The sequence below is a fragment of the Batrachochytrium dendrobatidis genome (assembly GCF_000203795.2).
Source record: "Batrachochytrium dendrobatidis JAM81 unplaced genomic scaffold BATDEscaffold_1, whole genome shotgun sequence".
Classification (NCBI taxonomy): Eukaryota; Fungi; Chytridiomycota; class Chytridiomycetes; order Rhizophydiales; genus Batrachochytrium; species Batrachochytrium dendrobatidis.
The window spans coordinates 3,741,761-3,764,263 of NW_006281099.1; the positions used below are offsets into that span (position 1 = coordinate 3,741,761).

At 39.1% G+C, this 22,503-nt stretch overlaps 8 protein-coding genes across 8 annotated transcripts; 2 read left to right on the forward strand and 6 right to left on the reverse strand.

Moving 5' to 3' along the window:
* Nucleotides 1-304: 304 nt before the first annotated feature.
* Nucleotides 305-1,859, reverse strand: BATDEDRAFT_22386 (uncharacterized protein; the record flags this gene model as incomplete). Its single annotated transcript, XM_006675491.1, has 6 exons — nt 305-593; nt 675-836; nt 953-1,090; nt 1,200-1,361; nt 1,467-1,551; nt 1,745-1,859. The coding sequence occupies 6 exons, from the start codon at nt 1,857-1,859 to the stop codon at nt 305-307; spliced, it is 951 nt and encodes a 316-aa protein (XP_006675554.1).
* An 844-nt stretch (nt 1,860-2,703) lies between these two features.
* BATDEDRAFT_7014 (uncharacterized protein) lies at nt 2,704-3,314 on the reverse strand (the record flags this gene model as incomplete). The annotated part of the gene is made up of 3 exons (XM_006674869.1): nt 2,704-2,789; nt 3,002-3,038; nt 3,204-3,314. Coding segments are annotated over 3 exons (234 nt in total), but the record flags the coding sequence as incomplete, so codon positions are not given.
* Nucleotides 3,315-4,616: 1,302 nt separating this feature from the next.
* BATDEDRAFT_22388 (uncharacterized protein) lies at nt 4,617-7,963 on the forward strand (the record flags this gene model as incomplete). The annotated part of the gene is made up of 4 exons (XM_006675492.1): nt 4,617-5,452; nt 5,546-5,618; nt 5,751-5,802; nt 5,883-7,963. 4 exons carry the CDS (start codon nt 4,617-4,619, stop codon nt 7,961-7,963), a joined length of 3,042 nt encoding a protein of 1,013 aa, XP_006675555.1.
* Nucleotides 7,964-8,660: 697 nt separating this feature from the next.
* Nucleotides 8,661-11,300, reverse strand: BATDEDRAFT_18655 (uncharacterized protein). The gene is made up of 11 exons (XM_006675135.1): nt 11,134-11,300; nt 10,678-10,748; nt 10,430-10,540; nt 10,235-10,336; nt 10,122-10,146; nt 9,963-10,035; nt 9,724-9,852; nt 9,481-9,619; nt 9,212-9,401; nt 9,004-9,116; nt 8,661-8,932 (listed from the first exon to the last, which is right to left on the reverse strand). The coding sequence occupies exons 1-11, from the start codon at nt 11,203-11,205 to the stop codon at nt 8,758-8,760; spliced, it is 1,200 nt and encodes a 399-aa protein (XP_006675198.1). The 5' UTR covers nt 11,206-11,300; the 3' UTR covers nt 8,661-8,757.
* A 796-nt stretch (nt 11,301-12,096) lies between these two features.
* Nucleotides 12,097-12,426, reverse strand: BATDEDRAFT_85269 (uncharacterized protein; the record flags this gene model as incomplete). Its single annotated transcript, XM_006676360.1, has 1 exon — nt 12,097-12,426. The coding sequence occupies one exon, from the start codon at nt 12,424-12,426 to the stop codon at nt 12,097-12,099; it is 330 nt and encodes a 109-aa protein (XP_006676423.1).
* A 3,358-nt stretch (nt 12,427-15,784) lies between these two features.
* Nucleotides 15,785-18,573, reverse strand: BATDEDRAFT_34275 (uncharacterized protein; the record flags this gene model as incomplete). The annotated part of the gene is made up of 4 exons (XM_006675746.1): nt 15,785-15,945; nt 16,035-16,115; nt 16,208-16,481; nt 16,876-18,573. 4 exons carry the CDS (start codon nt 18,571-18,573, stop codon nt 15,785-15,787), a joined length of 2,214 nt encoding a protein of 737 aa, XP_006675809.1.
* An 885-nt stretch (nt 18,574-19,458) lies between these two features.
* BATDEDRAFT_85999 (uncharacterized protein) lies at nt 19,459-19,731 on the forward strand (the record flags this gene model as incomplete). The annotated part of the gene is made up of 1 exon (XM_006676078.1): nt 19,459-19,731. The coding sequence occupies one exon, from the start codon at nt 19,459-19,461 to the stop codon at nt 19,729-19,731; it is 273 nt and encodes a 90-aa protein (XP_006676141.1).
* Nucleotides 19,732-21,067: 1,336 nt separating this feature from the next.
* BATDEDRAFT_22392 (uncharacterized protein) lies at nt 21,068-21,663 on the reverse strand (the record flags this gene model as incomplete). The annotated part of the gene is made up of 3 exons (XM_006675493.1): nt 21,068-21,161; nt 21,233-21,294; nt 21,451-21,663. The coding sequence occupies 3 exons, from the start codon at nt 21,661-21,663 to the stop codon at nt 21,068-21,070; spliced, it is 369 nt and encodes a 122-aa protein (XP_006675556.1).
* Between the last annotated feature and the right edge of the window lie 840 nt (nt 21,664-22,503).

Genomic DNA, 22,503 nt, shown 5'->3' on the forward strand with positions numbered 1-22,503 from the left:
ATAGTGCGTTAACCCGTCATGCTTCGAGTCGCAATATCTTGCTAAATTGACTACTACCAATCAAGTGCTCAAAAGTAAAAAAATTGATATATCCATTGCACTTTTAGTACTAAACTATTTTTGTATTCACTCTTTGAATGAGCAATGCTCAGCATTAGCTCGGTTAAAATGGCTTGACTAGTTATACTATAACGCTGCATATACTCTATGAATCCAGATTGGCTTAAAAAAGATGGGTTTAATTCAATACAGCCATACGCAAATACCAAACCTTGATGTCAAGACAAATATCCAACAGTTTCCATCAAAGGAATCCTTCTTCCTCAACTTCATCTTGTAGATTACGGAGATCTTGAGCACCAGACGCGTGTTCGTTATTGTTTCCTTCATTGGACGCAAAGTGACCACCTTGAGGAGCAGCTTGACTGAGATCAGTCACGACGTTTTTGAAAAGTTTTCCAACATCGTTGTCCAAGAACCGAATGGCAGGAGATCGCTGCATGCCTTCAAAAATCCCAGTATCTCCCGTTTGACATGCTGTCAGTAGATCCTGTGTAACCTGGCCTTCCTCAGTTTGCTCAAACCTATTATTCCTGTATGTTTCAACGCCATATAGGGTCAACTAGTTAAACATCTCGGCTGTCTTATAGCATCCAGTATATTCTGAAACTTACTTTTGCAAAGACATTTCATATTGCCGCTGTGCAGCAGATTGATCACCCTTTGAAAGAAATAGAATCACATTGGTGAGTGCTTGACGGTTATATAGCGGCTGGTTGTCTATCTTAAGATATGCGCTTTCCAGTCGGATGGAAAGTGCAATAGCCTGATCAAGCCTGTATACACGATATCAGTCCATCACAAACAATACAAGTTAAATTGCGCAATATCAAGACAAGTGATTGACAAGTGATCTTGGACACATCAAAAATAGGTTAAATGAAAAACCTACTTGGAGGATCGTAGACAAAATCCAATGGCACGTTTGAACGTATCCACACCGAATCTAAGTCGATCTTCCTCTTCATACAATGTACACGACTCGGTATAGTACTCGATTGCCTTGCTTGCATCCACCGTTTCAAACGCCCTAACATAGTGAATCACCACAACCAAAAGCTTAATATCAAAATAAAATAGGCTTTCATAGTACACATACATGGTAGAGGCACACACAGTGAATCAGTGATCAAGCTTACTTGGCAGCCTTTTCAAGCATCTCGCCTGCTCGATCTGGAGACCCTTGCACAAGAAAATATTGACTAGCTTGCTGGTACACTGTGCCAGCTCGTTGAGGATCATTCATGTTCTGAGAAAGGACATTGGCAGCAGTTTCCAAAGCCTTGGCAGCAAGAAACATTCTACATTTGAATTGAGTTTAGTGTTCCATTGAGGGTCTTGCCCTTGACAGTCGTATTCACGTAACATGAAACACTACATAGAGACTCTTGAAAATCTATGCTTACGAGTTTAGATTGCGATGGCATTCTGCAGCCTGTTGAAGAGCCTCTGCAGCCCTTGCGTACTGTCGGTCGTTTCTGTAGAGGTTGGCTAGTAAGAGTTGAATAGAATGAGTTAGTTGAAATGCTCACTAGTCTGCTTGATCATCAAACAGGTCTTGGACTCATGCATGACAGTCCATATTGTAAACCACTGCAACCAAGCCATGCAGTCATATATACAAATTGGTCTGCTGGACATCAACTGATGTCAACATGCTATGACAGATGCGAGTACAACACACCAGCCTGTTCAAAGCTGTTTAGGGCATCGTCATAGTCAGGTTTAGCCTTTCCAAAGAAGGAAGTCTTTGTTAGAGCCTTTGCTCCATCCTTCATCAAATCATCAGCCTCTCCCATGGTTGTGTTGGGTTGGACAAGGGATAAACTTTTAGATTCTCAATGTATTGGCAGCAGTTTGATCTTGAATCCACACTGATCTCGACTCTTTTACATCTTCATCATTCCAATCCTAGTCGATATAAACTACTTGTTTTTATTGACTAACCGAAAAATATTGGTACAGAGCGACTGCTGCAGCAACAAAAACAGGAATAATCACGTATGTCATAGGAAAAGATCTGTCATGTATGCATATCAGAGCAGTTATAAAAAGATAAAGTTTATGGATCGAGGAGAGCAGAGCAGTCGGTAGAAATGGCAAGTTCCAATACCAAGATCGTCACAAAGTCGTGCCGAAAAAGTCCAACATAGCAAGTTAAACCCAACGCATTGCGAATTTAAAATAAGAATATAAAAGAGTACAAAGTTAGATCGGGTTTGGTGCGCCAGTGAGCCATGAAAGCCATCTTGGAAATCGAAACCAAAACAAGAGTAGGTGCAGTGGAATTGGGAGTAAAATCAAGATTTAGAAATTGATTCATGAGCGATTTGGGAATAAAAATGAACATCAATTGTTGCAACACTATGGGGAATTGCATAATATCGTACCCTTGAGGTTGAGCAGCAGAAGATGTAGTTTCTTTCTTGGGCATCTGGGCTGCAGTGGTAGCAGATTTTAAAGTGGCAGATGCTTCCTAGTTGTACATTCAAATAAAACAGTTTAAAACGAATTCAATAATAAACATGCACGAGATTTATAAGCAGCGGTTAGTAGCCATATAGCTCCATGTGTAAGAGGATCAGACAATTTCATGTGCACTTCAAATGTCAGCAGACACTGGTAAATTCTTACAGAAACGATTAGATCGCCAAGGTACATTTCTTTAAGAAGATCGCGGGCATCATCGGAATGACCAATTTCGTCAAAGGCTTCAGTAGCATCAAGTCCTTGTTTGCAGAACAGTTGGTGCATGAATAGTATGCAAAAGTGCACAAGTTTATCAGCGACAATAGTAGCAAGAAATTGAAGAATCAGGTATGGGTATTAGCATTCAGACAACACAGGCACGAATTCAGACGCAACCATTTAGACAGATGACAGCAATGTAACAGCTTTAGAGGCAGCCAATTGCAAATCCAATGCAAAAGCGTCAACATACCTGCTTGCTCGATAAGGACCTCTTCACCGCCTGGATGCTAAAAGGTGATTATCAAAGAATGTATAATTGTAAATAAACGAACCGTACACAATGGCATACTATACATTGCATCACAATATAGAGTGCAGATCAATGGTATGCATGATTAGATGATTCAAGAATAGTGCCAAGGAAATGGTCAATGCGTTCAAGCGAATCTTACATCATCCAAGAACTTTGAGCAGTCGTACACTTTACCCTGAATGACCATCCATAGGTTACCTCGGGTGTTATGCTCCTTGACCTCTTCAATCGTAAAGGTTTTTCCTGTCATACTTGTTTTACAGTTGTATTCACGTAAATGGAATACTTTTTTATATTTGTCTTGCAACAACTGCGTTTATTTTCCAAAATAAAAAATGACCAAATATATCTGCTGTGCTCATCAACTACTTTTTTACAGCCGTATTCACGTAAAATAAAATATTTGTTTTTGTCATTGAAGACGTTGGCTTTATACAAAAAAGGAATATCTGGAAAGACCATGGCATTGAAGAGGCTCTGTTGTATTCTAATATCAGATACATTCGCGCTCTAGTTCAACATATCTCAATAATGCAACAATTGTTTCCATGCCGGTCATGTCATGTTCACTTGAAATGCTTGGTCCGGAAAAAAGGAAAGTTGGAGGTTGAACCAATGTCAAGAGTGTGGAATGTATTGAAACAGAGATGTGAGCATTTGCACTGTATTCTTGTACAAGAATGAGCAGAGACCAGTCAACTAATGAGTTTATAAAACAATACTACCCAATAAGATTGACACCAAGCATGACTGTTTATCATGTAGTTTAGGTTAGTGTTTCATTTTACGTGAATACGCCTGTAATACACAGCAACCATTGTATAATACAGACTATAATTTTAAACGTGTCCTTTTTCCTCTTTTGGCATAGTCGTACATTGCCGACTGCAAAGTTTGAAACCATATTCACTCATTGTAATCCAAATATTAGGATTGACTGTCGACATGCTCGATACAATTCGTATACGTTCGCGTTCAAGAAAACAGAGTGCATATCTTAGTGTTTAGTAAATTGTACAATCATTTCATGAAACTGGCCGTTTATGCACTTGGTATTTTTATTTAATGGTAAGCTTGGTTTTCACGTGAGTTTTAGTTTAGGGTCTGCACTGCAATTTTACAATACTGGCAGCTGGCAGACAATTTCTAAACCGCCTGTGGCTATACTATGCAGTAGGAGCGGGCCGACCACTTCCGCATTGAGTTTCAGTTGTTGGAATCGACTGGATTAGCAAGTCAGTAACTGACAAGATACTCTCGACCCAACCAAAATAGCCTTTTTAAATAAGCGTGATAAAATAGTGTATATGGACTAGTTACAAGCCAGTCTTTGAATTTAACCGCATTCCCTTTGCAGCAACAATCGGATCCGTCAATGGTCTACAATGGCTTTATAACCAGCGAGGCTTCACAACGACACGTGGGTTCTCGATAAATTCAAGCGTGGCTGAACGAATAAGCGGTAAACCGCTATATCCTTCATTGATTAGCCACCATTGCTAGACTACCAATTGTAACCTGCCTCAATATATTGGATTACATCAGTTTAACAATGGCTTCTGCAGCCAATTATCAACAGAAACTAGTAGATGAATACATGTCAGACAGCGACTCCAACATTGCAGACATTGATGCAATAGCACACGAAATTGCAGAAGCAGCGCAAGTTCAGTCACAGTCTGGGTTACTGCAACAGCCTCATCAACCTTTAAACCACAGCGATGAAAACGTTTATGTTTGCAAGGATAAGACTGTATTGAACTACACTGAGCCATGCACATCAAGCAGTGTTATTACAACCACCGATAACAATCCCTATATTACACCCGAGCACGATCGTTCGGGTAGTCAACACCAGTTGCAAAATCCATGGTATCCGTTTAGTCTATCGCTTCCTGCCCTATCGCCTTACACTCAAGAGGCCAATGGTAATACTCCACACCGAAGGTTACGACAGACAGCCAAGTATCATTCTCTTTCATCACTTGCCGCATTCGATCACCCATCTGGCAAAAGTACAGCCCATTCACTAAAAAACCTTAACCTGCAACGCCGGCTTCAGAATTGGCTGCCTCATGTAGTATTCAGTGGTGACCCTGAAAATTCTTCTGGAGTACGAATGAATAACCCTGTGGATCCATCGTTTGCCATGGCGGGTTTTACAACTGCCGCCAAAAGTTTTACCACTAGTCCAAGAGCCAATCCTACTACCGCAAAGAGTACAGCCACTACCATTTCATTGCCATCCAACTCTGATACTACAGATTCTCGAACTGTTTCATTTGAGTCATCTCAGCATTCCATGTCGAATCAACCTTGTATGAGTATGCCTGTAGAGAGTCTGTTTTCAATGGAATCTCGTCGCCGGTCGATTCAGCTCATTCCATCGTTAGTATATATGCACCGCACTTGATACAGACTCGATCGTATATTGTCATTATGGTTCTGTTGCCACACACTAACTTGTATATACAAATATAGACACGATAATCTTGTCAAGGAATCCGCTGGAACAGACAATCGATACAATGTCACGATGGATGCCATCTTTGTGGTGAGTAAACTGAAACTGTTTTGCGTAGTTGGTTGCACTCGCATCTGACTCGCTGATTACGCCACTCGGCTTGTTCACTTAATGCACTAATTTAAATCCTTTAAATTAACAATTCAATATTTTCATCTCTAGGCACACTTTAATACTCTCAAGGGCAATGTTATCGAGTATCAATTTCCTGCAGGTATGTGTGCTGCTCTTTATCCCAAGTCATTTGTATTGACGTCTGATAAACTATGCCTGTGTGATATTCTTTAATACAAGTACTAAATCCATTCGAAAATCCTTTGTTTCTAGTGGCCAACATAGCTGGTGTTGAGTATAAATCAATTCCAAGTGGTGCACATGCCATTGCTCGCGATGTCATTTATTTTACTTGCGGACTTGATAGATTTGGCATTGCAGCATTGGAAAACTTGGCATTAGGAACATCAGATGCAAGCAATAACAATGAGCGAGGTGCTCGCATTAAAGCCGTGGGAATTGTGGTTTCAAACAACGCTTCATTGTTTACCCATCTGCCCTTTCTACAACAGCAAGCTGCGCGGTTTGTTCGCAATCAAGGATCTCTAGATGATCTGATTGCTTATTTTATTAAACATCAACAGAACCCCTTTCCCTATAGGAATATGATTGAATCTTTCAGCTTGGAAAATTTCAAGATTGGACATCCAGCATCTCACTTGCCTGCAATGGTGTCGTTGTTCAAAGTCAAGATTTTTGTGCTGTGGAAATACGCATTGTTGCAAAAGCGGATTCTGTTTTACGGACAACCTCCTGTACAGCAGTCCTGCCATAATGTGGTCTGCACTACGTTGCTAACAAGCCATTCAGTTCCTGCCGGTTTCAAGGTTAAATCAAACCCTTTACATTTTATCAGCGTGGCTGATATTGACGCAGTTTCGTTTTTTGATTCATTTATTGCGTGCACGACAGAAACTATTTTTGGTACCAAACCTGTGCTGTTTGATGCGTTTGTGGAGGATACCAAGATCAATCCTGTGCGTGTAATGGGGGCCAAAAACACTCGGCCAGACGAAGGTCGTTTGGCGACTACCAATGATGCAGACGTGTTGCGTTATGCTTCACTTAAAAAGGCAATCAGTCAAGGTTGCAGTGATCATATTTTTTTAGACGGACTAATGTCACCTAGTAGTGGCGGCTCATTTGATCAACAGCTGCCTTCTGGAAAAAAGATGCTTGTTATTGCCAAAGGCAAGTTTAAAAAATGGACTCATAATGTGAAGTCGGCTAGTGGAGCTGGCAGTAATGGGCATTACCGAACCATGTCAATGGATAATTTTCTCCCTCTAAAATCAAACTCTTCTCATATGGAGTCTGCGTCAATTGGAGTTGGACACACCACTGTAGATGTAACCAATTCAACCGTCGTTTCTGCTGCAAGAATCATCGAGTTTTTTGATCATCTAAACACCAATATTTTTCATATGCTGCTGCTAATTGAGCGATCAACAGATCCTGTTGTGCGTCCTTGTCGCATTCAAAATCTGCTGATGCTCCATCCAGTCCATGACTTGCAATTTGTGGCAGATCTTGTGCGAGTCTATTATATCAACGTGTCTATAGAGCCATTGCAAGGAAAAAATAAGCGGTGGAGTACATTAGCACCAGCACCAGCACCAGCACAAACCCATCCATCACTATCACCACCGCCTATACCAACCCCCGTTTCACAATATCACCAACATAACTATCCATCTTTGTCAATCACGCATCCCCATGAGTTTGCTTTCAACGGTACGTCGGATGAATCATTGGGCTTAATTTCACCAACACCTTCAGATGCATCCACGGATCCGCCTGTGCCACTCACGGTTCTGTTACCTCGTACATCATCTGTTAGGATCGCATCTCAAACACCATCCATTTCTTCTCCTTCCTCATCAAATCCTGTATCTGCATCTCCTGCTCAGCCTAAACCCTCTCCATCACGTCCACTAACAGGAAATATGCCTATGATTATCATGCCTCGAACATCTTCGCTTATACTCACAAATGGCTTGCATAAAGAACCTGTATCACCACTTCATAAGGTGCATATGTCCATTCAACGACCCGCTTCTACTCCGCCAAATAGTTCAAATTTGACGCCAGCTGAATCACAATTAGACTCGACACAGCTTAAAAATACTTTGCCTGTCAGTGTGTCAACTTTGTTTCAAAGTGGAGGTGATCTTTCATCTTCTGCTGGATTGTCTGATGCTCTAGTTGATCCTGTTGATTTAACTAATACCAAATTGCCAAATACGAGTGGCTGGGGCTCTACTATGTTGCGATCAAAAGGTGTCAAGTGTGAATGTTGTGCTGCTATTCTCGATATGTAATGATTACAGTGTTGATTTTACTGGACATGATTTGTACTTTACATTTGATTTTTCGTTGCAGCTATCTTGTCTAGCGTTGAAATGGTTTATGGCATTTTATTATTTATTAATTCAAAGTGTATTGTTTGCAGACCTGTAAACATTTCCTTTGATGTACAATTCTAATCCATGTTGCCGACTCGATCGTTTCGTTGCTTCATAAGCTATAATATAAGTTGAAATAAATAGATTTGAAAAACAATGGATATTAATGACTAGCATGCTTTCCAAATCATGTATTGTGCTGGTTGCATTTTTATTTTGGTTTAGATCTAGTGGCTGTATCCATTTGCTTTGCATCGCATTGACTATCTTTTCAGATAGTGTTGTATCTTTGGTTATACACAAGAACCCCATTTATGTGAAATTTGTCAATCGGCACCTGCCGACTCCAGTCAACTATCCTACCCATCTACACTCAATTTTGGTCATGTAGTCACTGTTTGCTAGCTTATTAGTATTCGAGTTACGCGTCGACTCAACATTACAATCTGTAATGGGTTGCATGACAACAACACATAATCAGAAAATCAACTATTGGAACTACTCTAACACGACATGTATCCCACCCTCAGACACTATACACACTTGTAAAGTTGTGCTGTCAATGACCAAAATCCCCAGCAACCCAATCTAATCATGATAAACGGTACAATTTAAAGTGATTATAGCTGATATTTTGAATCGTTGCATTCATCGTTTGTAGAGGGTAAACAAACGTCAGGCCAGATACAAGTCAATATACAATGATCCAATCAATCTCGCTTGACTTGTGGTGAAATACGCAGACACTGAATACCCAAGTGCTTACAAAATTGATTAATCACAGTCAAAATCCAAAACATGTAGTCCAAAGCCACAAGTGCAAACATGATATGTATATATCTAGTCTCTGCTGCTTCCCCAAGAATAGTACTAAAGTGAAGATGCCTGCAAGGATCACAAATTAATTTGAAATGTTTAAAAAGTAGTCAACTCGTTTCGATTCAATGTGCACTTACTGTCCAAATATCTCAGGCCCACGAGCCAACACAGCACCAATAACATACGGAATTACAATCATCGGATACAAAGGATAGTTGGTATGTGTAACGTGACCAAGAACAATCAATGCCTGCATTAAAAGTAAAACATTGAATTAGTAGTCATACTTGTCAGTAAACCATCTCAATCTCAAACACATAGTGGCAATCAAAGCCTTGAACCTACAGCAATCCGGCCAAAGGATATTCCCCATGTACACGAAAAAAGAATTCCATGAGTGTTCAAAGCAATAGATCCTGGAGCTGAAATCCATATATATATAGCAATATTAATGATAGCAAAAGGTACAATATGTAGCATGGCCATGGTAAAACTGCGCCTTTTTTGCCGACAAGCATTGCGAACTCGAATGATGCTTTAGTATTACATAGCAATTAGTCATCATCTCGTATACAATATCAGCTTATTATGCTTAAAAAACGATCGGGGTTTACCTAACTGGAATCTGAGTAATGATCAATAGCAGGAATATAGTACCAACACTTGTGTCAATAAGTCGCAGATTTGAATTGGTAATTGGAAGGTGTGCCATTATCATTATATCGTCGATTTTAGTCCACCAAATTTTCGAACCTGTTTACAAAAGTATTGAAATATACAATCTATCATTAGGAATTGATAATAATGCTGGCTTCAAAGAGTTGCTGTGTAAAAAAGTTTGACAGATATAAACCCACCATACAATCCAGACACGATCAGGGAAAACACGGCAAGAAGGAGTCCTTCAGTCGGTCCATTAACATATCCAAGGTAAAGTGTTCCAGTATAATATGTTTCCCAGGTTGAGAAAAAAAATGCGGTAACAACTAAGCCGGTAGAATATCATGATTGTAAAGTGTTGGCATTCAACAATTTCAAAGTACTAAAGGTATAAACTATCGAATCGCCAATAGACATAATCCCAGCATGAGTTTACCCATAAAGATCAGCGCCACATAGTATCCTGATAAACCTACTCCTAGACCAGCTGCTTGCAAAATAGTTCCAAACTGACTCGGAAAATAAAATTATTGAGTTATACAATGCAGCCTGCATAATTTAAATCTAAAATTCAATCCATAGCAATTACACATACGCTTGAATTGAGAGCATCTACACCACTAAATATCAATATGGTATAAAATAAAGCCAGCCAATTAGCTACATTATTTCTTATTTTCCAGCAATATGAGCAACTTTTCACTTTACTGGTCAAATAATTCTCCAAGCGGAGAGCTGGATCCGGTACGACGTGCTTGTTTCCCGTCAACGTTGTCAAAGGTGGAGTACAAGAAAATTCCAGCACCCATGCTATAGAAGAAACAGCAAGTAACCCATTCCGAGTGGACTGTATTAGAATTCAATACAAATTTTTATTGATATATGTAACGCAATTGTTTTTACCTAAAATAAATCCAAGATGGTTCTCCTGCAGACAAATCTGGTATGTAAACTAAAACAAGCGCAACATTCCCCATAATAAAAACAAATCCTAAAAGTGTAATCAAATTAGGTCTGACAATGGCATATCAGAAGAATCATACATATTGATATGTTAACATTCAATATAAATTAAAAGGTCAAGTATGAATCTAAAGATATGCAATGTTGGCACATCAAATGTGCGAGCGATCCAAACGAGTTGGACTTACGCTATCCACATGGGAAATAAAGTTGTAGCCCAAGTCCAATATGGCTGCATGATGTATTTGGAAACTGGAGACTAGAGATGATTTAAATGAACGGATTTAAAAAATTATTAGCCATATAAATCTCATTCTAATGATGGGGTATCTGCTAGGTAATAGTTCAATTTCAAGCCTCGCATAGTTCAACTTCATGGCAAATCAGATATTAGCCTAAATTGAATAAATAATGTGAAGGGTAGAATGTGGTATTTACACACTAACTACCATATTGATGAAGGCTTGAACTGCGGTATTTTATTTTCAATCTGGACAGTGAGGTTGAGAATACTGGATAAAAAATAGCAAGTTCAAATCGCAGATTTATATACAACTGCAATATCAGAATGTCTGTATTGGACAGTAATCTAATTCTAAAGGCAAAACCAATATGGACAAGCCAATACTTTTACTGTTACATACCAAATCCACTGCAGAGTACTTGTATTGCTCAAGATTGTTGAGTGCATGTTGACTGACCCCAAATGGATGCATGACTGGAGCTCCTGTTATCACAATGCCTAGCCAAATATAGAGAAAAGCAGTATTGTACAAATGGTCAGTATTTCTAGTTTTACAAGAAATGCTAGACTTTAGACACTATAAGTGAAGACAACTACGCTCATCCAAAGGCTTGCCTTTATTACAACTATATTTACGCAAAATGGAACACGAAATAAATGTGCCAAAATATAATCGTTTCAAATAATTCTCCAAATTTACTGAACAGCATTGCGAGTTCTTGGAAACGAATTGAGCCGACATTCGATTCAGCAGTGTTGCTGACTGGCGTTACAGTTTTGTCTGCTATGATTCCTCGCTTATTTGCTATTGGCTGACGAGCTGGTATTTTTAATACAACACAATTTTACCTTTGCTTCATACATGAAACACCCGATTAGTCATTTTTGGTCTAATTATAGTTTGTTGATTCCAAATGATTCGATTGTTATTATGTTGCTATCCCAAGTGCTGCATGTTCATCAATTTATGATTTTTTAAATTCAAACCTGTCGGCAGATCGATCACGTATGCATATCACAATTTGGTATTGATAATTCATTGTATTGCAGTGTTGATATCAAGTCATGCAATGTGTTGATTGAATTTATTCAATTCACACGATCGGATGTTGAATATTCAATCGGAACGCACGACTGAGTCATGATGAGTGTGAGTCATGACTGTGAGACAAATGAGACAATCAACTCTACAAGTTAAACTACACAATCATCTAATAATACTCACAGATCATCCAACACTCTGGTCATGGCAATTATGAGTGATTTTGGTCCCGTTGACATGATTACAGTCATTGATACATTCATGTTTTTATTTTAAATATATTATAATAATGCTAGTGTATTTACAATCAGCAATCAGTCGTCATCTCTTGTGCAAGTCTTTTTTGATGTCATCAAGTCTCTCCTTGTTCATCTTGACTTTGACGATGAACGGAGTCAGCATAGTCTTGATTTCACTGACATCAGCCTTGAGTTTGACTTCTGACTCTTTGATCTGACTACAGAGGAAACTACCAAGAATAGTAGCTACTCCAAACATTGCACCATACAGCAAGTAGTTTTTGCTGATATGATCTTGAACCTTGTCATGCAGGGGTTTGGATGTTGCTGCATGACTGTTGGTAGTGGTAAATGATCGTTTGAGTATGTGGGAGTGTAGTAGTTTTAATATGTGATGAGTTGAGTTGTTCATTAGGATTTTATTTGGGAAAGTGAATCGATTTATCAAAATGGAAATTTCACGACTTGAATCCATAATTAAACTTTGCATGTGATTTGACATTCATTACATATTATTGACTTGATTTTGAATATGACTGTTGACTGGCATATTAATGCATACTAATGCATTGCTATTACTTGTATTACAATTTGACCAATACATACATACAGCAATGCATTACTTTGAATATCGAATCTAACCATTCAGATTCTGCTGGGATCTGTCATCAACAGTATCATACATTCCATTAATACTGTGATATTGCATGGTATGCTATGGTATGGTATACTATGTGTGTATGACAGTCGATCAGCGTAGTCGATTGATGTAATATGCTAGTAAAAGTCGCTACAGTCAAATATACTTGCTGTTGGTTTATGATAAAAGATGCCAATACACGGCATATCGAGTGTTTACATGACACATGTCAAACATGTTTGTGCACCATCATGTGGTGATCATGGTATGCATCATGATGTCGATATACAACATACACTAGGTGGATTGTTGATATCACACGTTTAGTTTTACTATTGTGCATGACATTCAAATCAAAGTTGAACTTGATTGGTTCTAATACAGTATCAAATATATCAAGTATATCTGGATTATTCAGCGTATACATTGTCAATCAGTGTATTACTGTTTGTTGTGTTGTTGCATTGTTGCATTGATGGCATGTCTAAATATACAAGTATTTCAAAACCTGAATCACACCAACACTAAATAGGTTCTTGGCATACAGTATCAAAACCAATTCCAACTGATTGCGGATATACTGATTGTCAAAAGTGCAACCATTTATCAACAAGACTTGAAATCGGTTGACAACAGTAAATACCCAAACCACACTGTTACCAATAGAATCGTGTATTGAAATATTGGTGTTTTCGATCATCGGTATTTGAATGGCGTAATCAATAATAAGCTATCCACAACCAGCCATGCGATTCAGCATTTAACAACTCGATTTAATCAATGGCTGGTTTGAGCTTGTTCAACATTTTTATAGATCCAATATGTAAAACTGGTTGTAATGGTTTATGGTAGATGTTTAAATGTTCCGACTTGATACAAGGATCAAGTGAACCAAGTGGATCAAGTGGATTGAAAGTGTTGGAAAGGTTGGAAAAACTGAAAGACTGGTTCAAATAATAACACTGGCTACAAACACGCCATTCGAGTCGTCTGTTTTGTATGGATATGGTTGGCTTGTCAAATTGGGTTCCAACGATGCAAGAGTTGATCCAACTGCCAAATAATCATGCAGTCAATCCACTATCGGGTATCAATTGTACCAAAGTGGTGGTATTGTTTCCAATCATACAGTCCAGTAAACTCTTTTCGAGTGACTTACAGTCGTTGATTGATAAATTGATACCGCAAGTGATCTTGTAATACACAACCATTGTGATCAACACACAAAACATCAATTTGAACCACTCATTACATCAATTGATTCCTGACAACTCTTGGTCACTAAATCAAATATTACACGATCCAGTGATTACAAAACAACACGAATGGACTGGACTGGACTAGAATGGATTGAATTGGATTAGTTTGGGTTTGGATCTTACTGTAGATGCATGACATTATCGGTTTACCAACTACAACCACGTTGTAAATTACAATTTGTAATGTATGTTTAATCACAACCAGTCAAATATTTCATTGTTCCATTTGATCAACCACCAATCAGTCTCGAGTAGCAATCCAATGTCGATGGTATAATATTTCTAGATTCATCCATTAAACTACTATTTTTGTTGATATTGCTATACGGAATGTCACTTAATGTATGCCTTGAAAATGCTCACCAATTATATTTCTATTACCCATTACCCATTGTTCATTACTCATTGTTCATTCAACATTTTTGGCACTGTATCATAGATGGACATATCAATACAGCATGATCCCACATAGCCATGACATAAAACTTGCAAATGCCATTTTGTTGTAATCCTACCAACTGTCCATATACTGGAACTTCACAGCAGTCCTGGACACATTTGTGGTTGTTGTAATATCAGCAATCTTGGTGCAATCTTGCAGCAATCAGCCAACACTCGTAATTGTCCAAATGAACTTGCGTTTCATTTGTCAAACGTGTATCAAACTGCAAACCATTACCATCACAATCGTGTGCCTGTCGACTAATACAATGTTCTGATGTGATACAATATTGCTCCATATGAAAGCACTACCACACGAGATATTGTTCGACTTGCAATCTCACGACTTGCGTGGTAGAATCGACTTTCAAGGCGTTGCGACGTATAACAATCCATCAAAACATGATCAGTGCTGTTAAAATATGATACACACTGTATAACTGATATGGGTTGTCATGACAGACATTCCACTACAAACAGCATTCACGATCTTGAGTTGCAAGTATACACATCACAGGTATTTGAACAGATCCGATACAGTCATGTAGAACTGACAAGTGACAATACATCTGATTGTATCAGAGTTGTTCAAATGTTTGAATGTGTATACTTGTAATCATGCTTCAGTTCCATCATTCATGGCCATATAGTATTAGTTGATCAAAAACACCATTTTTACAATACATTTGATTGAATACAAACTGGACAAATCATCCATTTTATACCGACAAGTAATTGACACAAAGTATGCTAGACATGTAGTTATGATTTACAATGGATCACACATGATTACTACACAATATGTTGCTATACAACTCAACATATGATCAGTTGGAATGTATGCTCCATTTGTACCATTTTGATAGATTGGTGGTGTCCATTTCTGATACCTGCCATTAGACATGTATGCCATTTGATGATCAAGCAACACCGATTAATATCCACCAAATTAAACTCGATATTGTTGGACAGTTAATAGCGTATGTCATTGTAATGTGAGAGTGTTGAGATGTCAAGTCTGTTGATTTGCACTGAGTGAATCCTTTGTATATATCTGGAATGTGATCATCAGTTGTGATCACCAGTCACCTCGGATGGAAGATCTATAGTAATCAGGTATCCTCAACAATGATGCTTGAACGATGATCCGCATACATTCCTTCTGGTATTGTTCATCGCTCTCCTACTTTATAAAAACACTTTTCCCGTTCTTTAATAAACAACGCAATTAGTTTATTGGATCATTCCTTTGTATCTTTGATTTGCTGTGATCTACTTGTCAATAATGATGACCATCAACATGCCGTCATATGCTCACAATCTACATTTCAGTCATTCAGATTCCTTGTTTTGGAAATGATTATTTCTGTATCATTTTTCACTGAAATGATAATCAGTGTGTCAACTGTGTATTACTGTTTGAACCAAAGTCAATACTGCAAGCACTCGAGTGCTACTCCAATCAACTGAGTTGAACTGACATTGATATTGATATCTGCAAGAAATCCAATTGATTTCCAAATTGAACGAGTTGATTCCAAAATATTGTTATCCACAAACATAAATGTCAATTGCAACACTTTTATCAAATCTATTGGATATCAAATCCAGTAACCCATTGTAACAAGCCTCGAATTATGTCTCGGAACAATGCAGCCATGACAAAATACAACACTTTACCAGGTTTGCTGTATACAACAACATATATTTGGAGCAGAGTTTGAACAAATAGTTGCGCAGTTATTTGAAGTTTGTGTGTTTCTAGTATCATACACAAAATGTGTGTTATTCCATCATCAATACTTTGTTCACAATACACTCAAACTATTACTATACAATCAGTTGTCAATGACCATGAGTAGTATATGTAGTGCACTGGATGATACCACTTGTTTTAAGCAAGACTGCTAAAATATTCAAAAGTTGACGACATACTTTGATACATTCGTCCATGATGATTGTGATTGATATTGAACGCATTTGGTTTGTGGTTGCAATGTGAGTTCTGGTTTTAGAACTAATCAGAATCGGATTGTCTGGAATTGTCTGAAATTGTTGTTGTGCTAGATTGGTGTTTTCACCTATAATCACTGCTAAATTCGATTCAAAGTTGTCAGGTGTGATATCCTGACAAATGCCGACATTATCAAAATGCTTACCGTATACAAGTTGATTAAAGTTGCAAGTTGTCTGCCAAACTCATACTTGATGCTTCAATCGGACACGATTGGATGGTACAAGGATGTGTTAACAGAGCCATTATTTGTCAAAAAGCGTATGTTACAATAGTAAACTTGAATTTGGAACTTTCCATGTTGAATGCATATCAATCCCTTGAATGGACACAATTGTATGATGCCAGTTTTATTAACATTGAATTATCAAATAATTGGAATGGTGGGAATGGTTGAAAATATGCCATTTCAGTTGTAAAATACAACCATCACTTTCTACTCTTCAAATCTGATTACATTAGAGGGAGTTTTATAACGTATTGTTTCAATCCAGGAATGGGTTGTACCTGCTCTGTGCCTTTCTTTGCTTTAAAACTCTGCTCCCCGAACCCTTCAAATCGGCGAGGAGGAACCACAAAGTAGAGTTTGGGTTCATCATACAAATTGCACAGTTTTGTAAGAATATCAACTCCGCGAATAGGATGTTCAGCAGCAACTGTAAATTGAAACATTCCCTGTTGACTGAGTGAATCAATTGCTGGAAAATTATCGTCATCTGTCGGTTCGTAATAGTTGCCATCAAGTGCTGCAGCAGTAGGGATAGTATCTCTTCCAAATGTAGTTCGTTGGCCATTGAGAGTATCCAAAGTAATATCTGTCATTGTACCATCTTCCAGGCATCTGCATTTGAGAGTTTGTCCACCAGTACAAAAAACCCTGTGTCCGTATATCTCGAAAAAATATCTTGAAATCTCGTCTGGAGCACCAAGCATTACCTGTATATTGGTAATCATTTGAGAAGAATGACGTTGCCAGAGTTTTTCTCCAACATATTTTGAAGCGATATCAAGATGCAAGAGTTCGTACTTCCCGTCGTCTGACACAATAACATGAAGCAAAGTGTGAGATGTCGTAAATGCTTTGGTCAGTTCTCCAATGCTTTGTGTCCCTTTGACTGCATTAACGTCGGCCAAAGCTTTCTTGATTGGATCTGATGAAGTATCAAAGACAGAACGAGCTACACCACCATAAATGCGATATCTCTCATTGAAAGTTTCGATTTTTAAACCCGGATAGCAGTGGAGCCAACAAGCCTGTAACTCGTCCAAAGTCCAAACAGGAAAATACCATTCCTTGGCCATCTTCTGCTTCACAAATTCCTTGTACCATTCCGAACGGGGGGATGAAATGAACAAGACAATACAAGACGAAACAAGCGGTTCAGACGTTCGTCCATCAATAACGTAGAATGTATCTTGTTTCCTAACCAATTCCTCCGCATCAAACCTCGTGGTCCTGGCGACGAATTGTTGTTGCAAGTCAAAGCATTCGTACGTAGATCCCACTTGATAAACAATTCGGTTTGGCTTTAGAGACAGAGTTTTCTTACGAGAGCCCTTGATCAGGCGGTACAAAATGTAGACAAAGAATAGCGACTTTCCAATGCCCGGCGTCCCAGATATTGCAAATGATTCCTTCTTATCACCAATTTGAGCCAGAAGCAATTCAAAGACATCTTTATAGCACTTTCTGACGTAGAGTTTGTTGATCTTGTTTTGAGGATATGGGAGCAGTTTTTGGTCTTGAGACTGAATACATTCATCGACCAACCGACTGTTTGCAAACAACTTGAACTGGGCTGTCAAATCATCGATTTCAGGCTCAGGCTCGGTACGTTGTCGTTTGCGAGAGGAGCCTTCCTCTGCTGGTAAGTGAGAGGTCGAGGCTGTAGCAGATGCTGAATCTAGGTCAGTTTGAGTAGGTTGTCTTGGAGGTGGAGGGGAAACACCAATAACAATGCAAGAACCATCTTGAGTAAAGTATTCTTGAGGAAGAGAGCTGAATAAAGCCCAGGTGTTGATTAGTTGGCTCTTGTTACTGTCAGTGTATAGTTGCAGTTGGGGAGCATCAACTTGAGAAAGAGTGCTGTAGAACTCAGACTTGATAGCACTCTTTAATTTACCAAGTCTACTGATTCCAGTCACATCGATTTCAGCAGTAAGTGTGCCATATTGGACGTTGAGGAATAGGTCGTCTGTGTTCATTGTGAGCAGAAGAAAGGGATAAAAAGGCGTAGTTATTTGTCAAGTGAAACAAAAATCGACTTTTTAATCGAGTCAAAATAACAAAATTTTGGGATATTTCAAGACAATTCACACGATTTAAATATTTGGAAATTAGTTAAATTTACACCATAATTAATGTCTCATTAATGTGAGACATTACTAGTGTGAGAGTGTTGACTTGCATTGTGTGAGACATTAGTAGTGTGTGAATGTGAGACATTTCTGAATAGTTTAACAATTAAAAACCATCAACAATGACGTTTGAACTGGGATCCGCATAGCCTTTTTCTGTATTCTTGGTTTCTTTCACTGTTTTTTCATATTATAAACACACTCACTCACTTGTTAATAAATGACGTAATCGAATATTGATTCATTCTTTCGTGTCTTCAATCAACTGCAACACACTTGACAATAATGTCGGCTATCAGTGCCGTCATATGTTCACGATCCTCACAAGTAATATGAACTCAATTGGAAACGCTGTTATTAGCGCATTTGGTCAGTTGCAAAGCCAAACCAATGACATTGTTGTCATGATGACCAAACACGACAATGTCATTCGATCATTACTGGGACAGATCTTGGTCAAACTGGACTCTGGTTGCTCACCAACACATGCAGTTGTTATACCAGTTGTGGTATTCGAAACCATTTCCACGACTGTGAACATCACCGTAACAGTGACTGTGTTTTGTCCACAAAGTCAATTCAAGTTGTTCATATGCGACAACAGCACGTTGCACACACACGCAGACTGTCGATACGGAATGACAAGCAACAATCGACTTATTCCGTAGTCGTGCAATTGTTGACATAAATGCCATTGCGGTCAATGCTGTATCGACTGGTGTCGAACCTTGAATGAATGCTGCAACTCGCATTTGTTTATTGCGTTTTGCATCGAATGCGATGTGCACACTCAATAAACTTTGTGGTATTCTGGTCACATTCCGTATCAATCTGCAACGGATTACCAACACCCATACAATCAACAACACGACCAGATTATTAGTGGATCAATCTATTGCTGTCAAACTTGTAGTCATGACCCAACTCGGTACAAATCAGGTCAAGTTTGATCCAGAAACTCCAACAAAAACCATCAACCTGACCACTGAACTGGCTGCTCGTTGACGGTTTGCTGATTATGTGGGTTTATTGTTGATGGGTAAGCGTGTAAACTGTCGTACATGCAATTTATACTGTGAGTTGATGGTCAAGTCTGACAATCTGTATTCGCAAACTTGTGTGCAAGCAGTGTTTTGTTGCATCTCAAACATCCTGCAACTCGCACAGTTGTTTGCACAGTTGCTCGTCTATCAATCCAACTGAATCTGCAACTCTGTCAAGCAAATCCGTAGTGCAACCTGCTGATGTTGATGTGACTACAATAAACACGAAACTCACCGAAATAACACTTGCTGATCTGACAGGTCAATGAGTGACACTCTAACCATTAATACCAAACAAACAACGTTTTGAATCAACAATCAACTGTCATGACAATGGGTAACATTCGTGGTCATTTGGCATTCATCTCAAACCATCACATCAAACACATTTCCAAAATCGATTGCTGGACAACTCAACTCGGTGCACGAGTCCGCATTACTGTGCCAGAGTCATGTTCCGCACACACTATCCATCAACTCTGTCACCAATCATCCATACAACAACTGACACACACAAAAACTGTCAACGCAGGCATCCAACGACATCCTCACTGTGTGTTCCACCACTTCCTAATTGTTGTCAAATATTGTCAGTCAATGTGTCAAACATTGCCAGCAAACACTCACTACTTTGACATATATTCAGCCAAACCGACTATGTGGATTATCCAAGACTTGCATGTCATTGACACTCTATCAATCACTTTGTGTGCAACGAGACTGAACAAACACTTGTAGAATCTGCTCGTGTAGACATGAACATTGCGGTTGTTGACGATGTGTCATTTACACTTGCATCCGCACTAATACACATGCGCCAAAGCATTCAGTCCATTCCGCTCCTCCAGCTATCGTATCATTACTGTGCATATATGCCTTGGACACTCGGCTGCATGCGACCATCATACGCGAAATGTCTTGTCTGCCATTCAACATGTTCTGTCAGCAGTTATTCCGTTTGACGATCACTCATCAGTGCTACTGTTGGCAAACTGGAACACTGAATATGTGTCATTACAAGCTAAAATATTGTCAGTCAATGTGTCAAGCATTGCCAGCAAACACTCACTACTTTGACATATATTCAGCCAAACCGACTATGTGGATTATCCAAGACTTGCATGTCATTGACACTCTATCAATCACTTTGTGTGCAACGAGACTGAACAAACACTTGTAGAATCTGCTCGTGTAGACATGAACATTGCGGTTGTTGACGATGTGTCATTTACACTTGCATCCGCACTAATACACATGCACCAACTCATTCAGTCCATTCCACTCATCCAACTAACATATCACAACTCTGCATATATGCCTATGATCGGATTGCAATGTTCAGTCGGTGGAATATATGCAGCGTTTAATGGATCATACACGGACACACACGAGCTATGCATTCAGTTATTGGATGCTGCCAATGCAACAGTGAATGACTGTCAACTGCACGCACATGCACATACTGCTCGGGAACATAAACGTCGACTGTATCGTTCAACCAAATGGATGATTTGACATGGTAACACTGGAATATCGATGTACATTACAGCAAGTATCCGTGACAATCACAATGAACTCTGTCGCAGCCAACTAGATGCATTCTGGGACAAACACAATGCAACAATCCAGCGACTTGAATGCGCCAATGAACATATGATCTGGATCAAGTTTGCTGACACACTTGACCAGACAATATTGATGATCGTTTTGATATGACATTTGCAGCAGCTCGAGACATGCCTGGTGGTGCAACACACACAACAACCATCACTCCATTCCATTCCACTATACGATGTGATGTGATGCCAATCGTATCATTCAGTACAGCAGTGATAATATTTTTGGCATACCAAGTAATCACTACTTGCATCTTGCTATGAACGATAGTGGACATTTATTTGACTTGCAGTAATGTCAGTACTTGCATATACGTGATTCACTTCCACCATACAAACTGTTTCCAATTCGTGACGATGCCACTGATCTCGACTCGGATATATCTTGAAATCGACTAGCTGATGCAATACAGCAGTTGGTTCACACCAGACACCCGGAAAACAACAGGATATTGGTCACATTCTACCGAGTCGCATTATATACATCGAATGCTACACCTGATGAACCACCCAATCTATTTGCTCGTGTTCTGCTACACAGTTCAGTCAATATGTTGACGACCACTATGCAACCTGATGGCAGTCTGCATACACTGTACCGATTGTACTGACTGCATATATCGACAAGAATAACGGTGATCACATTGATACAAATGACAAACGCGGTATTACACTGATTGATGTGTGTCATAAACTGGTATGCAAGGTCTTGCAAACACACATTGATGGATCGTGGTGCTCAACAAACTCGTCACCACTGAGCATGGTCGATTTCAAACCAAACAAGTGTGCTGTGCTGGTTGTTTCACTAGTCGATATTGTTCAATGACAGCAGTGCGTGCAGCTCAATATTATTGTTGTGTTGATTGACATTCAAAATGCATTCAACACTGTCACGGTTGGTGCCTTGATATGATAACTGCAGCATATGTGATTGATACCACGCACACTGGTCTTGCTAACAGCGCTGTACACATGCTCATCAGCTTGTGCTCAGACTGGATCATTGGTTTCTGATCCATTTCCAATTGAGCATGGAATCCGGTGGTGATGTCCACTGTCAGGTTGTTGTTCAACATGTTCATCAACAACATACACGATGATATCAACCGATTGTC